General features: G+C 39.5%; 1 protein-coding gene and 1 long non-coding RNA gene across 2 annotated transcripts; both read right to left on the bottom strand.

Moving 5' to 3' along the window:
- Nucleotides 1–239: 239 nt before the first annotated feature.
- On the bottom strand, nucleotides 240–1504 carry LOC147476760 (uncharacterized). Its single transcript, XR_015207255.1, has 4 exons — nucleotides 1151–1504; nucleotides 518–610; nucleotides 371–448; nucleotides 240–280 (listed from the first exon to the last, which is right to left on the bottom strand). It is a non-coding gene; the product is annotated as an uncharacterized LOC147476760 (long non-coding RNA).
- Nucleotides 1505–5591: 4087 nt separating this feature from the next.
- LOC147476759 (uncharacterized) lies at nucleotides 5592–6014 on the bottom strand. The gene has a single exon (XM_086585818.1). The coding sequence runs from the start codon at nucleotides 6012–6014 to the stop codon at nucleotides 5592–5594; it is 423 nt and encodes a 140-aa protein (XP_086441944.1).
- Between the last annotated feature and the right edge of the window lie 11166 nt (nucleotides 6015–17180).

Raw genomic sequence — 17180 nt, 5'->3', positions numbered from 1 at the left:
AAATGGCGTAAAACCCTAGAAAATTTTGACTTCCATTAGTAAACTGCGAGATAAAGGATTGTAACTGGATCCATTATGAAAATTCCAATGTTATTTTTTATACTAATAATTCTAAGTTAATACTTTTACTGAATGCAAAACCACTTAAACTAGATATACTATCTAAGTTTAGAGGAACAACTAACCAAGAAGTCAAGCGGATGATTTGAGTTTCTATAATTTTGTGGCGATCTCTCTCAGAGGTTGCAATAATTGGGCCAAGAGCAAAAGGTGACCAAGCCTGCAAATGCAACATCCCACAGCATTAATTCAATGGTCACATGTCAAAGGTGAATACAACATAATGTTGATCATCGTCATACACTCTTACCTCCTCCAGCACTACAAGTTCTCTACTACCACTCGACTCAGATGTGTTTGAGTGGGATATGTAAACTCGAGGGAAACACTGCATTACGTAAAGGAGTATTAAACATATGCTTGAACATCATGAACTTTAAGACCTCATAATAATTACCTTGTCTAACTCGATAAGAAGCTGGTAGCTCGTTATAGTCAGTTCCAGAGATCTGCTGCCTTTAAAATATGGAAAATGGCCTCGAACATTTTGCTTCACGATAAAAAATTTAAATATATCACAAGTCAAGTGCAAAAGGAAAAACAATCCAAATCATATTCTATTCACATCAATAACAACATCAAGAAAAATACAAATTAAAATCAGTTTGACTTAACCGAGGGTAACAAGTAGTGAAAACACACCATAAACACATATTCAGACTCCCTTTGTACAAGCCTCCCTAGAGATTTAAAAAAAAAAGTTAAGTACAAATTGAGGGTTATTTAGCTAACCACAGATGGGGCTGAGAATTTTCTGCTCCAAATGAGTGTAACCCCAACACATTCGAGTATTTTTATGCCAGCCCCAATACGAGAATCAATTTCTCAGCACCGCTCAACCATATTTTTGAACCCTAACCCACTAAAGAAATCAAATTTCTCTAAACCTTAAACACTCAAGAAACCAGGCAACACTTTTGATAAATTAGGGATTAGGGAAACCAAAGCTTCGAAAATAAGTGCAGTTAAACTTGAAAAGTGAAACCCCATTGAACGAAAATTATAAAAAAGATGGAATTTATAGAATTACCTTAACGAAGAACAAATATCAAACTACGAAGAGATGCGTCCACCGTCCACCTTCAAATACCAACGACTTAATTATAACGTACTCTGATTCGGTCACAAAGTTGGGATGGAAGTTCATTTTAATTTGTTGGGTTGAAGAAGAATAGTTACGAGCTAGGGCTTTTCTCAAGTTTTAATTTCTTTTTAGTTTTAGATTATATGTTACGAGGTCGACCTTTGCCTACGGCTATTTAAAGTTTTTTTTTTTGGTAGTGTTTCTGGAGGTGTTGGAAGAATGGGGAAACCGAGCCCTACATTTCTAACTACTTTTACTTAGTGGCCTCTTGTTTTTTTTTTTTTTTTTTGGTAACTTGGGCTCTTGCAGTTGGGGGAGCAAAAAATACCTGGGTCTTTAGGACTGTCACGTAAAGTCCGGGAATATGTAACTGTTTTTGAAGACCAGTCACAAATTATACTCCACAACCTTTTGAAAAAACCATTTCTCACACTTCTGGATATGACAGTCACAAATAATTCTCCACACATATACACTTTCTTTAAAAAAAAACCATTTGTGACCGTTTCGAAAACGCATGTCACAAAAAACTTCTTAAAACAGTCACAAAAACCTTTTTCTGCCATTTGTAACCGTTCCGAACAGAACAGTCACAAATAACATTTTAAAACAGTCACAAAAAGCTTTTTTTCTACTAGTGATTGCACTACCGCCCTAATCCCAAATTACGTGTCAACATTTATGGACTCCATATTATATGCTCGTTGATCTCCCCGTGTTTAAGATATCGAATGTCCATTGATTAAGTCAAGTTACTGACAACTAGATTAATCAACTTCTTATGTCACTCAACCTCATTGTCATGTCAGAATAAATCTACCTGCAGGGTTTACATAACAATCTTTTTGAGCTCCTCAAGGGGACATCATCAACCCGACTTCTTGCGGGACACGGATTCCTTCTATAATCAACAGCACACCTTACATATAATGTCATTACCCAATCCATCGAGTTTGTTGATTCACAAATGAATCTCACTCATTGATGATTTAAAGTAATGTACAATGCATGTAAGTGCCTGTTATTATATCCGGATTAGGAGGACAAGCATCTATAATAATAGAGGTGTTTGTTCTCTTATATAGTCAGTATAAGGAGAAACAACCTCACTTGGTCCTGTTCAATACACACAAAGTGTACTAGTGTAATTCTATAGTCAAGATAGACTAATACCAGATTATACTACAACCGTATTAATGGTTTGTCCAAATCCATCTAGGTTGTGAACGATTAGTTATTTTTTATAAGGTACTGATGATATGATCTTCTGTGTGTTCACACCATATCATCTACAACATAAAGTATTAGACACATGCATATAACTAATAACATATATAATATGTATAACATTTGCCCATATGATTCTCATTCAAAATATAAATAATTAGAGTTAATACAAAAGTAATGCTTTTAGTATATAACCCTATCAGTGGATACCTTGGAGTTGATAACAGATGGATAATGTAAAACTCTTCACAGAGTTCAGCGACCAATCTTCCAGCGAACTATTACCCATTATCTGAGATGATAACCTTGGGTATTCCAAACCTTCAGACAATGTTGTTCCAAATTAACTTTCTGACATCCTGTTCTCGAATGAAGACAATGGGAACTACTTCTATCCATTTGGTAAAGTAATCCATCGCAATCAGTAAGAATCAGACATTGTCAGGAGCAGGTGGTAGAGGTCCTACGATGTCAGTTCTCCACTATGCAAATGGCCATGGGCTGGCCAACGGGTGCAGTTCTATTGCTAGAGCATGTATTAGTAGAGCATATCTTTTACATTTTTCATATTTGCAGGCAAAAACCTATGCATCCTTTTGCATATAAGGCTAAAAGTACCCTTGCCTTAGGATCTTGAGAGCTAGTGTTCTGCCCCTAGCATGGTTGCCACAAATTCCTTCATGAACTTCTCGCATAACCTGTTCAGCAAGGTGTGGGGAGAGACATCTGAGATGAGGTCCCAAAAATAACTTCTTGTACAGATCGTCTCCAACGAGGGTGAGTCTTTGTATCTTTGCAAACAGACGCCTTACTACATTCTTATCCTCAGGGAGTGTCCCGTCTTTGAGGTAGGACTTATATGGATCCATCCAACTTGGAGTAATGGCTGGAACAACACAAACTGTTGTAACTGGGATCTGAATGCTAGATTTCTCCTAGAACTCTATAGGGATAGAACGTGACTCACTGTTGCCCAACATCAAGGCAACATATGCCAAAGCATCTGTGTGTCGATTTTCAGATCAAGGCAGCTAATAGAACTGAATGTTCTCAAACTTTCCTTGAAGACCCCTCACCAATTCTAGGTATTTGACCATTCGTTCGTCCCTGGCCTCATACCCTGCATCAACTTGGAACACAACCAGCTGTGAGTCACTAAAAACTGTGAGGTGTGTTAGGCCCAGGTCGAGGGCCATTGTGAGGCCAGCAAGTGTCGCCTCATACTCTGCCTCATTATTGGAGGCGTTCCAACCTAATTGGATGAATTTCTCCAGATGCATATTGTGAAGAGTAAACACAGCTCTAACTCCTGCGCCTCTGTCATTTGAAGATCCATCCACAAACAACCGCCATCCGGAGCTCTACTCCCATGGGTCTGGACTGGTGTTTGGAGATACAGGCTAGATGCCATCATTAGAATTGGGGGTGGTTGAGTCTTACCCCGTGTAGGTTATTGGGAAATCTCCCAAGAATTCTGCTAGTGCCTGACCCTTCTCTGAGATTCTGGGGACGTAAATAATATTATATTCTGAAAGTTGCACAGACCATTTAGCTAGCCTTCCCGACCTATTCGGTCATTCCAAAACTGATCGCAATTGGTACTTTATGATCACTCTAATGGTGTGGGACTGGAAGTACAGTCGTAATTTCTCTGCGGCAAAAGCAAGTGCTAAAGTGACTCTTTTGATTTTAGGGTACCTTGTTTCTGCTGGTAGGAGCGTTCAGCTCAAGAAATAGATAGGTTTTTCAACCTTCTTTTCATCCACGCATATCAGTACAGAACTGATGCCGTAGTCAGATGAACAGAGATAAAAACCTAGGACTTCTTCCCTCAACAGGCTTTGAAAGGATTGGCAGTGCCCCCAGGTATGTTTTAAGTTGATAGAAAGCCTTTTGGCATTTTTCCGTCTATGCGAAGGAGGTGTTCTTTCGCAGTAACTGAAAGAGGGGTTTGCACTTATCTGAACTCTTGGAGATAAACCTGTTCAGAGCTGCTAACCTACCTGTAACTTTTTGAACCTCTTTCATGTTTTTAGGTGAGGGCATTTCTATGAGCACTCGGATCTGATCTGGGTTCGCCTCAATCCCTCTCTTAGTAACTAGGTACCCTAAAAACTTTCGTGATGATACAGCGAAAACACATTTCGCAGGGTTAAGCTTCATGCGATATTCTCGAAGAACGTCAAATGCACGTTGCAAGTGGGAGGGATGATCTCCCCATTTTAGACTCTTGATCAAGAGATCGTCTACATACACCTCCACAATGTCACCTATCAATCATTCAAATATTTTGTTCACCAAACGCTAGTACGTGGCCCCTGCATTTTTTAGTCTGAACGGCATGACCTGATAACAGTACAGGCCATCCTCGGTTGTGAAACTTGCATGCTTGTGGTCTTCCTCATGCAATGGGATCTGGTTGTATCCAGATGATCCATTTGTGAAAGATAACAGTTCATGTCTAGCCGTCGCATCCACCAACTTGTTCATTTGTGGTAGAGGGTAGCTGTCTTTCGAACATGCACGGTTCAGATCCATGAAGCCAATACATATTCTCCATGACCCATTCTTCTTTCTTACTGGGACAATATTAGAAATCCAGGTGGGGAAATTGATTTCCCTGACAAAATTAGCAGCCTTTAGTTTTTCAACTTCAACTTTTACTGTTTTGGATCTGTCAGCACCTATCCTTCTCGGTTTCTGCTTGACTGCTACTGCATCACTGCTGACATTGAGCTGGTGGCATGCCATATGGGGGTCAATTCCTGGCATTTCTTCGAATGACCAAGCAAACATAACTCTGTGCTCTCGGAAGAACTGTATCAGAGTTTGGCACTCTTCAGAACTCAACAAGGTGTCGATGAAAGTGGTTTTTGGTGAGCTACCTCCTACAATTTCCACTTCTTCTAACGGCTCTAGTGAGGGGGGGATCCTCCCTCTCCCGTGAGACTAGGTCCGGGAGAGGTAGATCCAACTGTAATTGCTATTTGGCGGGTCGCCCCACCTTTATTGGTTCCAAAGGGAGTGGGGACTGCTTCATCGCCAGTACGTAGCATGCTTTAGTAGCCAGCTGATCCCCTCTGATCGTCTCAATTGTCCCATTTTGCAAGAACTTTAGACATTTGTGATAGGTGTTAGGAACAGCTTGGAGTCTGTGCAGCTAGGTCCTACCCAAGATCATATGATTGGGTGTGTTAACTTTTACCACAACAAAGTTTATGATGAGAGTTATCAGACCAATAGCTACGGGTAGTTGGATCTCCCAAACTATCAGAGCTTTGTCCCCACTAAATCCATATAGGTTGGAGTTGATGGCAACCACTTTAGAATCAAGAATCCGTAGCTTCTTGAATATGTCGTAGTATAGTACATCTGCTGAGCTGCGTGGATCAACCAATATGCGATGCAAATCATAATCTCCAAAAGAAAGTGTCAGAACAAGTGCATCCTCATGGGGGCTTTGGATGCTACAACAGTCAGCCTCAGTGAAGAGGATGAGCAAATCTTTGTGAGGTACCACGTTAACCTGAGCTCCTGTAGTCAGCTCGCTGTTCATGATCCTCATCTGCTTAGCGATGCGCATTTGATATCACGCACCCTTTTCAATGATCTGTTCACTTCGTTTCCTTGCTTTTCTGGAAATCATATTTATTTGGAGTCAGCTATTGAGTGGTCCAGTACCTGGGGGATCCTGAACTGACGTGCTGATCTCCTCAGGCTATACTGTGTTCGCCTATTCGTGTGCCACAAACTGTTTCAAATACCCCCTTTCAATCAGATCCTATAGTTCATTTTTCAGGGTCCTACAAGCTCGGGTGCTATAACCCTCACTCTTATAGAACTTGCAGTAGGTCTTTTGGTCTCTGGTACCCAGGGAGCCTGGCTTTAGCAGATCTGGCCATTTGAGGTAACTCTGATTTTTTATCGAGTGCAGTACTTCATTTGGCATTTTGTTTAGAGGGGCAAAGTTTCTATCCATTGAGGGAAGAGCTTCTTCAGCTCCCTCCACACGTGGCTTCTTCTGTGGTTTTGCATCTACACTACTAGCTACATTTTGGTATTGCCCTCTGGGCATTCGTCCCTTTGATGGGGATTCGTCCCTTTGGCGACCATGATTACGGTCTCTCTTAGATTTTTGAGGGGAAGAATTTCCATTCCCTTCTTGAGGAACCCCAGGAACAGTCCGACTAGTCTTCTTCGCTTCCTGACATCTGTTTAGGACATCCTCTTCCCACCCCATATAAGTTTCAACCCTGTCAAGGAGTTCCTCTAAATCACGAGGTGGTTTCTTGAAGAGAGATCTAAATAAGGCATTGTTTTCATCCAACCCTTGTTTGAAAGCTATTATAGTAGTCTGTTCGTCACAAGACTCTATTTGGATTGAGATTTCTATGAACCATTGCATGTAGGATCTCAATGCCTCTCCATCCTTTTTCTTGATGTTGAACAATGCATATATCCATTTTGGATGATGCTTGTTACATGAGTACCTGTCTATGAAGGTCCTAAATAGTTCTTCTGAGGACCTAATCTGATGCTCAGGTAATCTATGGTACCACTAGAGCGTAGATCCAAACAGGGAGGCTTTGAACTCTTGGCAAATGACATGGTCATATCTCTCATATTGTTCCATAGTGGCACGGTACCTAAATACGTGATCCACCGGATCTGACTTGCCACTAAAGACACTAAACTTCGGTTGTCTGTAACCACGGGGATATGGCTTCCTCATCACCCGTGATGCAAAAGGAGATCTACCTTCCCCTATTATGGCGGATTGAACAAGGGAGTCTTGCATTTTTCTCTCCTTGCCTGTCATCCAATGCATCTGACGGATCAAGTCATTCTTCTAAGTTTCCCATGCACTTTCTTTGGTAGAAAGTTTCCTGTTATGAGCTCTTTTATGGTGTCGAGGTCGACATCACGATCCTGGTCAGTGGACTCCAGTTCTGAGGCTGTTCTTGAGTTTTTATCTAAGTTGATGTATTCTGACTCAGATGGCTCGCATCGTACTGGATCCCCACGCCTTGGGTTCCTAGCACAGCCACCTTCTAAAAGGTCGTCATCATCGAGATCGATGAGTGGCTCCTTCCCTATGTCAGACTGATATAAGTGCCTTAGCAACTGTAATTCTCGCTCAAGGTTGCTTCTTCGTTGTTCCAGATCTTGCACCGCCTGACTCGCCTGAACAGACTCTGGGTTGGTGAGGACAACATTCTCACCATTTTGACGTTCCTCCTGAGCGTTATTTCTGGGACCTTCTCCGAGAAAAATTGGTCTATCGGGGCTTGTCACAGGTCCTTGGGGGGGATCATTCGCATCTTGGTGACAGACATTCTCACCCCCTTCAGGCATCTCGTGTTCTTCTCCTCAGATGGCGCCAAAAGATGTAGGGGAAATTCCGTGTATCCGTTGATCTTCCTCTGTGCCTTGTGATTTTGAAGCCTCTACTGGATAGAGAAGGGATGAGATGATGGTGAGTTCAGGATTGAACCGTCTGACGGCTGCCTACATATCTCCTCTGTTCTTAAGGAGAATCAAACCCTATTTTGCGTAGTTCCTAAAAGCGAATCCCTATGGTTTATATAGGAAAGGCTACGAGAGTCCTAGGGTTAAGGCTGTCCTCACCACTTGTGAGTTCCCTTCCATCTTTGGACTCTGCCTTCCTATTAGGATTCCTCTTATTATGGAAGTCTTAATCTAGACCATATCTTAAGAGAGGTAAGTTTCCTAGTTGATCATGATTCTTTCCTTATCATCAGAGATCGCCATCTTTAGTTTCCTTCTGTTCAGGAACTGTCTATATCAGTTCCTAACGAATGGGGTAACTGTTATGTTTGAAGGTGGTTAGTCATGTGCCTGGCATATGTTCACTAAATACTTGTGCTAAGCACGAGATCACTTATTCACAGAACTGATCCGATGGTCCTCGTCTCAATCTGGACATCAATAGTCTTAGGCTATTTCCCATACACGTGTCATATATTCAGTGATGGGAAATCCCCCCTACAACATGGACGGTCTTCACGGTACCTGCAGAACGTCTGTTGCTTCCCTGACGATGATGATATGTTGGCACATTTGAACGAATCAAGAGCACCACAATGGAGCACCATTTGGCAAACCATTATCTATTGGTGCGATGATAAGGAAATGCATTTCACTCGAGATGACGAGAGAATGACTGCATTGGGTGGTTGGTAAAATTTGATTAGGCCACTCTGTATATATATAACTGTATAAAGTTGTGTTTGGTGTGCTATCGTTTTTTCTTTTGTTTATAATATATTATGCTAGAATAACTTTTTGTTGCAGATGTCCAGCCCTAATTTTGCTCACGGTTCTCAGGTAATTTAGTTCTTCATCTCTTGATACTTCGAGGACTAAGTATCAATCTGTTTGGGGGTGCTTAAAACCTGTAGCAAAAATTAGGCAACTTGTAGGTTGTATATAGTTTTTTATTTTCTTTCTAAATAAATGTACTTTGTGACAAAGTCTTGTTTCCTTTTTCTGTGATGAAAATTGTGTAGAAATCTCACATTAACATTCTAATTAGGATTTGTTCTTAAGAAACTTAAGATAATACGTACACAATAGTTTTTACATCTTTTCATGAGCATTCATACACTGAGTATCATTTATTGTACATAGCAGTAAGTTTCTGGAAACCACGGTTAGACTACTTAATTACCAATCCTGTGAGAATCTAACCAAAAAGCCTTGATATGTGTGATATATGAGTAATGATACAGAGGGGTAGTTTTTCCAAATAGAGAAAATTATGCATCTACTTACTTGATCACCATCTGAATTCTAGGCGAGAATTTAGGCCTTCTTTGGATTGACATCGCCAAAAATTCATACCTATTACAAATTTTATAGCTAGCCGCCCCACTGAACCTTTCATCAAGCCTTTCACTTTCACCAACAATTCCTTACCCATCCAATAATCCCAAATAAAATAAACCCACCTAAATGATGAGTATGAGAAATAGGATGAAAAGTGGAAAAATAAAGAGAAAGACTTGTCTCAAATCAAAATCAGTTACTTGCTTTAGAAAGAAAAAAAAAGAAAAGAAAAGGAAAAGAAAAATAGAAATATGTTTCCAAAAATCAAAAGAAAAAAAAAAATCAAAGATAGAACTCCCCAAAATCAAATCAAAATGAATCTAAAAGATTAAAAGTGCGAAGTATGGAAACTCATGTTAGAAGCAGGAAAAGAAAACAAGGATTTGTCTAGTGTAAACTGATAAGAGCCCAAAACTGTAGTTTTAACCCTGTAACAGTCATACTTTTAGACCAATTATGTGAGTAATAATTAAGAGTTAACACTGATTACGTGTTTTTATGCATTTCAGGCTTCAAAGTCCATTATGTGCAAAATGTGCCACTTTAGCGAGATAAAGGAGCAAAGGTCGGTTACTAAGGAGTTCCGTGATTAAAGGCCAAGATTCAAGAAGACAAAGCCTTTCTAAAGCCCGGTCAAAGCTGAAAAGTCAAAGTCAACGCGGGCAGAAACAGCACACAAAGTTAGCAGAACTTCCGAAGACCATATCTTTGGACTCAGACCTCGGAATTGGGCCTACCTTATGTCAAAACGACCGGCTCGGAAAGAGATTTCCAATGGTCTAAGACTTGACCCAATCATAGGAGCAGAAGTAGACGAAACATCTGTCGAAGCCAACTGCAGCTGAAGAGCCCATTTTGGACTAAAGAAATTGGGTTTTGGGCCTGATTCTCTGGCACAAAACATGGCTCCAAGCCCATGCACGATTTTTGGATCTAAAAGTATAATAACCAAAGTTTAACTCTTTGTTAATCGTAGATAGTTAGACCTAGATTAGAATTAGATTAGTTAGCCTCCATTAATGAGTTTTAGAACTTAGTTTTAGAATTTCATTTTTTGTTTTAGATTAATTTCTTGAATCATTGAATATCATTCATTAGATAAATAAAATAGTTATTATTCTTGTCATTTCGATTTTTGTTATTTAAATCTATTAGATCTAGTTTTAATTATTGTTGGTTACCATTTCTTAGTTGTTAATTAGAATTTAATTATTGTTTAATTTAGATTAGTAAATTTCGAATCTTGATATTATGTTTAGTTTAGATTCATATGGAAATGATTGTGGAATGATTCAAGGCTAAAACCTCCATTAGAGGGGTTGATGAAGCTTTGATGAAAACTTAGTGGTATAATGTAGAAGCATTGTAGAATCTATTCCACTCTAGAAGGTCGTGATTCGCCATGAGAATGGGTGGATGACCTCACATGCTAGTTAGTATTTGGTAGAAATGCCATGAACGCTAGGGATTAGAACTCGAAATTCTTGCCGTAAGAACATAAGAATCGAGATACAAGAATCTATGCTAGGTTATTAAGTTGGATTCGAGGTGGATTCAATTCCCCACTAATCCTTTATCTAGATTCAAAAACAATCATATTTCCATAGCATTCGTAGTTTAAATTCAACGTAATCAATTTCATATTGTATCGTAGTATAACACCTTTCGTAAAGTTCTCTTTAGACTTAAACCCGATTAATTAGATTAGAAAACATTCCATGCTAGAGAACTAGGAGTGGAACGAATTTGTTACTCCGCTCTATTTCGATAGAATTGAGAGTAGAAACTTTGATAAATATAGGCACAAAAGATAGTTTTAGTTTACTTACGTTTTGAGTTCATCGTTCATTTCGTAGGTAGACTATTCAATTTATCATTTATCATTTTATGTTTATCAAATGGCGCCGCTGCCGTCTTAGTTTCACTTTAGCATTGTTTTCATAGTATAATTAGTCAGTTTTAAGTCCCATTTCACCCACCCACCCTTGTTTGATTCATACTGTGGTTGTTCGTTTCAGCATTGAAAAGTTCCACGAAAAATTACGCATCATACCATACCGAACGACCCGCTAAGTTATTGGAACACGGAGCGACGGCGCCCTAAGCTGAAATTTGCGGATTTCCACGGGGTTTGTTTCAATTTCGATTTTTCAAGTTTTTCAGTGTTTTAACTTGTTATATACACACGAACACGCGTAAACAAGACGCTATTCATAAAGCGAAGCAAGGACGCAATCAGGTATTCCTTTCTTCCACACCTCGCGATCTCCGGTTAGAGGTTTCTACTAGTATATCGAATTGTTTGGAGTGTTGCATGTTTAGTTAAGTTCGACTTAGTCTTGCATGAGATTAAGGTCTGGTCGAAGAAAAACAACTAACGTAATTACACGGCAACGCGTCAACAAACAAGTCTATCTAGTTTCCCACCTACTACACCTCTAGCTACTATTTCACACACACCACCTGATATTATGGCTGAAGAAAGAGAGACTCCTCTCTCTGACTTTTATAAAGCCTTGAGCGATAGCCCTAAATCTTGCATCGTTCTAGCAGACCGATTGGGGATTTCCAGATCCCCCAAATATATTTAATTTGTTACCCGCTTTTCATGGTTTAGACCATGAAAAACCTTATCGACACGCGTAGGATTGAACAAGTCCTTATAACATTCCACCATCCTACGGTTGGTGCGGAACAAATTAAATTGAGGGTATTCCCTTTCACCTTAAGCTGATAAGGCGGCGTCTTGGTTAAGCGCCTGGCGCCTAATTCTGTGGACTCGTGGGCCAAACTTGTTCATTTGTTTATGGAACATTTTACCCACCCCTAAAGGCGGATGAAATGCTTTCCAAGATTCACTTCTTTCGATGTAATCCTCATGAATCATTTTGAGGAGGCTTGGAATCGTTTCACCGATCTCCTTATAGAGTGTCCACACCATCACCTAGCAAAAGACATGTTAGTTCGTGCCTTTTTCAAAAGACTTCTACACCACCATAAAGAAGTCCTAGACATAATGAATGGGGGTAGTTTCCTAAGTAAAGGAGCCTCAGAGGCATATAAATTTTTGGAAAATCAGACTAAGCGTAATAATAATTGGGGGGGTAGTGACGATTACTCCCGCTCCGCTAGTTCTTCTTCAACAGTTAAGGCTACCAGTATGTTTGAGGTTAAATCAGATCCTGAGCTTAAAACTCTAATTGAATCCCTCACAAAAAAGGTAGAGGCCATTTATGTACAACAAAAGCCTATCCCCGTCATGAATGTAAATTCAAATCCATGTAGTTTCTGTTGGAGTCCTGAGCATCCCGACTCCCACTGTCCTATAGCCTATGAACATTCTTGTTCCATTAATAGTGAACCTAACGCCCTTGGAGACAAAATCCCAACTTCGGTTGAAGAAATAACCAACAAGTCACACCTACGTGGTACAATAATCAATATGTTAGGCCGGCCTTACCGGTTATAACCAAGCTCCACCACAACAAGGGCGGGATCGGGGTAATTATAATAATTATAACAACCAAAGCGCCAACCTCGACAAGGTCAAGCACAAGGTCAATGTAGTTATAATAATTATAATGCTAATAGAGGTATCGTTAGGTAAATAATAACTATCACAATCCGCCCATAAATAATCAACGCGAGATAGTTCCAGTCACACCACCCGTGACTACTACACCCACACAACCGGATCGTCTTGACACCTTCATACAAGTGAGCCAACAACTTTTCCAAACCATGGCTCAATCTAACCAACACATTCTACAATCCGTTAATAATTTAAACCAACAGGTTAGCCCAAGAGAAAGCCCAACCAAAAGGTGTTTCCAGGCCAAGCGATACCCAACCCTAGAACATCAAACACAGCCTTTGAGGTAAATGGTAATACTAGTACGGAAACTACAACCGTAGGTAAGCTAAATGCCATCACCACTCTCCGTTCTGGAAGAGTGGTTGATAACAAAGTAACTATGCCTATAGTTACCCCATCAGTACTCCCTACACCGGATATCGAACTAGATACCGAAATAGAAACTGAAGAACCTACCACTGTAGAGGTACCAGTTAAACCACAACCTAAGAAACAGAAAGCCAAGGTTACACATCAAGTCGAGCCATACGCTAAATATAGAGTTTAAACCACCGTTCCTCAGAAATTAGCCATGCTAACCAGGGGATACTAACTTTGAGGAGATTAGGAACGTTTTCAAAAATCTAACGATAAACCTTCCTTTTCTAGAAGCTATAAAAAGCTACCTAACCACGCTTAAGTTTCTTAAGGAGTTGTGCACTACTAGGCGTAAGACCAACATACCTAAAGACGCTTCTTTCTAACCTGAAGAGTTCCTAACTTTATCCGAAAATAATGGAATTGTTAAGTACAAGGACCCCGGTCGTCCCCATCGCATAATGCACCTTAGGAGATTCTCACACCACGACGACCGGCTTACTAGACACGGGGGCTAGTGTTAACTTACTCCCGTTTTATTTGTATAAACAAATAGGTCTAGAGGAGATGCAACCTACTAAAATGACATTGCAATTAGTCGATCGGTCTATTAAGTATCCTAAGGGTGTGGTTGAAAACGTCTTTGGTTAAAGTCCAAAATTTTTACTATCCGGCCGACTTCGTTATCCTCGAATACGAAGTCACTAACGACTCTGTACCTATCATTTTTAGGCGCCCCTTCTTGGCTACTCGCCAACGCTCATAAACTGCGCGCGATGGTTCGATGTCCTTGTCCTTTGGCCATCTTTCTCGTTGAGGTAAATGTTTTCAAAACGAGGACACAAGATATCGATTCATCTACAAATGGCGAGGTTAGCATGATCGAGAGCTTAGCTCAAGATTACTTCAAAAACATGTTTTAGGAGAAACAGATTAACAACTTCCTTTCCTTCGAAATACCGACTTTAATAATGACTCCACGGTAGTAGGCTAAATCGAAGAAGAATTCCCCGCAACTCTTTTGCACCGCTTCTTTACCACTTCAAGCGAGTCCCCTTGCCAACAACCATTCATCCCTTGATGCTATGACCGGAAGATGAATTTTTCAATCTCTATCCCGGTGATCCTTTTGACCCACCTATTAAGGAATGTCTTGCATATATCAAGATTTCGATGATATGGACTTGAGAGCTCTAGCTGAGAATCATTCACCTTCCATCACCAATATTCCCCACCCTCCACCTTTTCAAAGGAACCTCGAGTTTGCACTTTCGATCCTTTAGTTTCTCCCTGTGCTTCATGATTTTTAAATCCACCTAGTAAACAAATACTTCCCAAGGATAAACCACTTGACACCTTCATTTTCAGACTTGAGACAGTCCCTAACTACACCATGAATGAGTTTTGTGCTAAACCCACATCCTCATTTTTTCCATGCTTTTTCTCTAAAACTTATCCCAATCCACCATATCTTCCACAACCATTCACTTTTCCACACTTATTCACTAGGACACCCTCTAGTTCAAAGATGAAACATAAGGTGCATGCTAGGTTATGTTATAGGTCTATCCGACTTCGCTTTCATTCCACTAGGTTGCGTCGTACGAAATCTTGGTGCTTGATTGTGTTTGGATATGTTTTCTATGATATTTATTTATGGAACGATCCACAACTATTTCGGTTGTTGATATATGATAAACTGCATACTCATACATATGTTTAGATAAGTCTCGGGTATCTGACTATAAACGACTCAATTTTTGTGTTTAGTGCAATTCCTTTCATTTCCATATATTGGTGAATGCACCATTCAGGTAACCGGGCCCTCCCTATGGAGTGTGTGGCTGTAAGTACCGGATCCTAAGTCCACGTTTCACATAATTCACATTTTCCACTCTTACATGTTTTCTTGGTTTTTGAGTCATGTTTCTCTATGGTGTGAATTATGTCTTTACTGCTTATTGTTTTCCTTTATATTAAACCTAATTCATAAAAAGTAAAAAAGTTTAAAGCTATAAAAATAATAATCTAGCAAGTCTCAGGAATCTGACTTTAAAAGACCCACGTTTTAAAACAAATTTTTACAAACCTGTTTTCAAAAATTTGTTTGGGGGTGTGGTGTTGGTTTTTCCATTATTGATTACTCAAATTCCTATTCTTACCCCCACCTCGCTCCCTTGAAGAGTAGCTAGATTTCTTCTTGTTTGTTGTTTTGATGTTGTTTTTTATTATATTTAGTAGGTAGGATGTTACGTTGTTAAATTCCGTAGTTAATTTTGACTTTTGTAGTGAAATGTTGTTTGAATGACAATATTAATATAATGTGGTTATTTTCATTGTGCATGGATTTTATTGTTAATCCCACCTTCCCGAATTGTTTGGGGGTGGTATTATTTATTCTATCATGATTTGTAGAAGATCCTCCATTTTAGAGTTTGTTTTGGGGTGAAGGTTGAGAATATCAACCCACACTACACCCCACCATCATCTCCTACCTTTCACTCCAAGCTTTTCCTTCTTTTTCCTTGTAAACTTATGTTTCAAGACTTACGAAGCACTGGCCACGCTTCAAGTGGAAGCGACTTTCGCCCTAGACAATTTCAGAAAGTTTACTCGGAGCGACCACCCATGAGGTGAAGGTGAGCGACGGCTCAAACACTTTGGAATTCCAAAATCATCGAGCGACTTCAAGGCAAGTGGAAGTGGAAGCGCGCCACCCGACTTCGTGGACCAGAAAAATTCCAGTTTTCTGCGGGTTGTTGCCGGGTCATTCGCAGCTGTTCCAGAGCGTAGTTTCGAGATGACATCTCCTACAATAATACTGGAACAGTCTTTCAAAGATTTGTTCCAAAGCATTACTTATGGTGCTTGGTCTCATGAGGTGATCACACACCGAATTGGGGAACCTTATGGTTCTTGCTAGCATTTGTTCTTGGACTTGCCATGCCCGCTGAAATACAAGACCCATGGTGCTATTGGGTAGATAATATGCATGTCCGGGAGATAAGGTAAGTTTTAATTCTAGTTAGTGTCTGCTTATGTCCCAAGCAATTTGATTCTTGTTAACCCCATAATGGGTGGAACTCTTATAGAGTTGTGTCAGTTTTTTATTTCCTATATTAGTACGTTCTAACCTTGTTTTACAGATGTTCCTGAATTTCACGCGCTTCAATGGTATTTTTCCTACCCTCTTTATTTAAATGCTTTGAGGACAAAGCATGATTCTTGTTTGGGGGGGGGGGGCATAGAAACACATGTAATTAAGGCATCTGTTAGAATATAGATATGTATAATATGCATTTGTTTTCAAGTTAAAAATTTCAAAAATATAAATAAATAAGTTTATGTTATACACTTAGAAATATTGGTATTGTTTTCTTTCTCTATGCTCTTAACAATCTAGAAGTCTCACGTAGCTTTTGCATCAGAATAATTGTTAAAAACTTAGGTTAATATGTAGGTAATAATCTTTGCATCTATCTATAAATATATTACATGAGTATCTATGATTGTTAGCGATAAGTTTTCAAATCTAGGCTAGAGTACTTATTCTACAAATCCTGTGAGAATATAGCCTAAAGCCTTATATGAGCGAAACATTTGAAAAATGACACAAGGGAGAAGTAAAATCCGGATAGAGAAATCACACGTCCACTTGCTTGATCACTATGTCATATCCTAAGCGAGAATTTAGGCCCTCTTTAGATCGATATAGCCAGAAATTCAAACTTATGAATTATTTTCCGCTAATCGCCCCTCTGAGCCTTTCTTTAGCCTTTCATAAACCATAAATCCTTTACCCTGTTACAAAAACAAAACAAAAAAAAAAAAAAAAATCAACTTACCCAATTTAGATAAGTCTGAGAATAGAATGAGGAAGAAAGAAGAAGAGAAAAACCTGTGTAAACAAAAGTTAGTTAATTGCTTCAGAAAATAAAGAAAAAAAGT

The sequence above is a fragment of the Coptis chinensis genome, chromosome 9 (genome assembly GCF_015680905.1).
Source record: "Coptis chinensis isolate HL-2020 chromosome 9, ASM1568090v1, whole genome shotgun sequence".
Lineage (NCBI taxonomy): Eukaryota > Viridiplantae > Streptophyta > Magnoliopsida > Ranunculales > Ranunculaceae > Coptis > Coptis chinensis.
The sequence above is the reverse complement of the archived record's forward strand: the minus strand, read 5'-3'. Positions and strand labels throughout refer to the sequence as shown.

Bases quoted from the DNA above. Each gene is read 5' to 3' on its own strand.
- LOC147476759 (XM_086585818.1), bottom strand. From the start codon at position 6,014: ATGCGCATCGCTAAGCAGATGAGGATCATGAACAGCGAGCTGACTACA.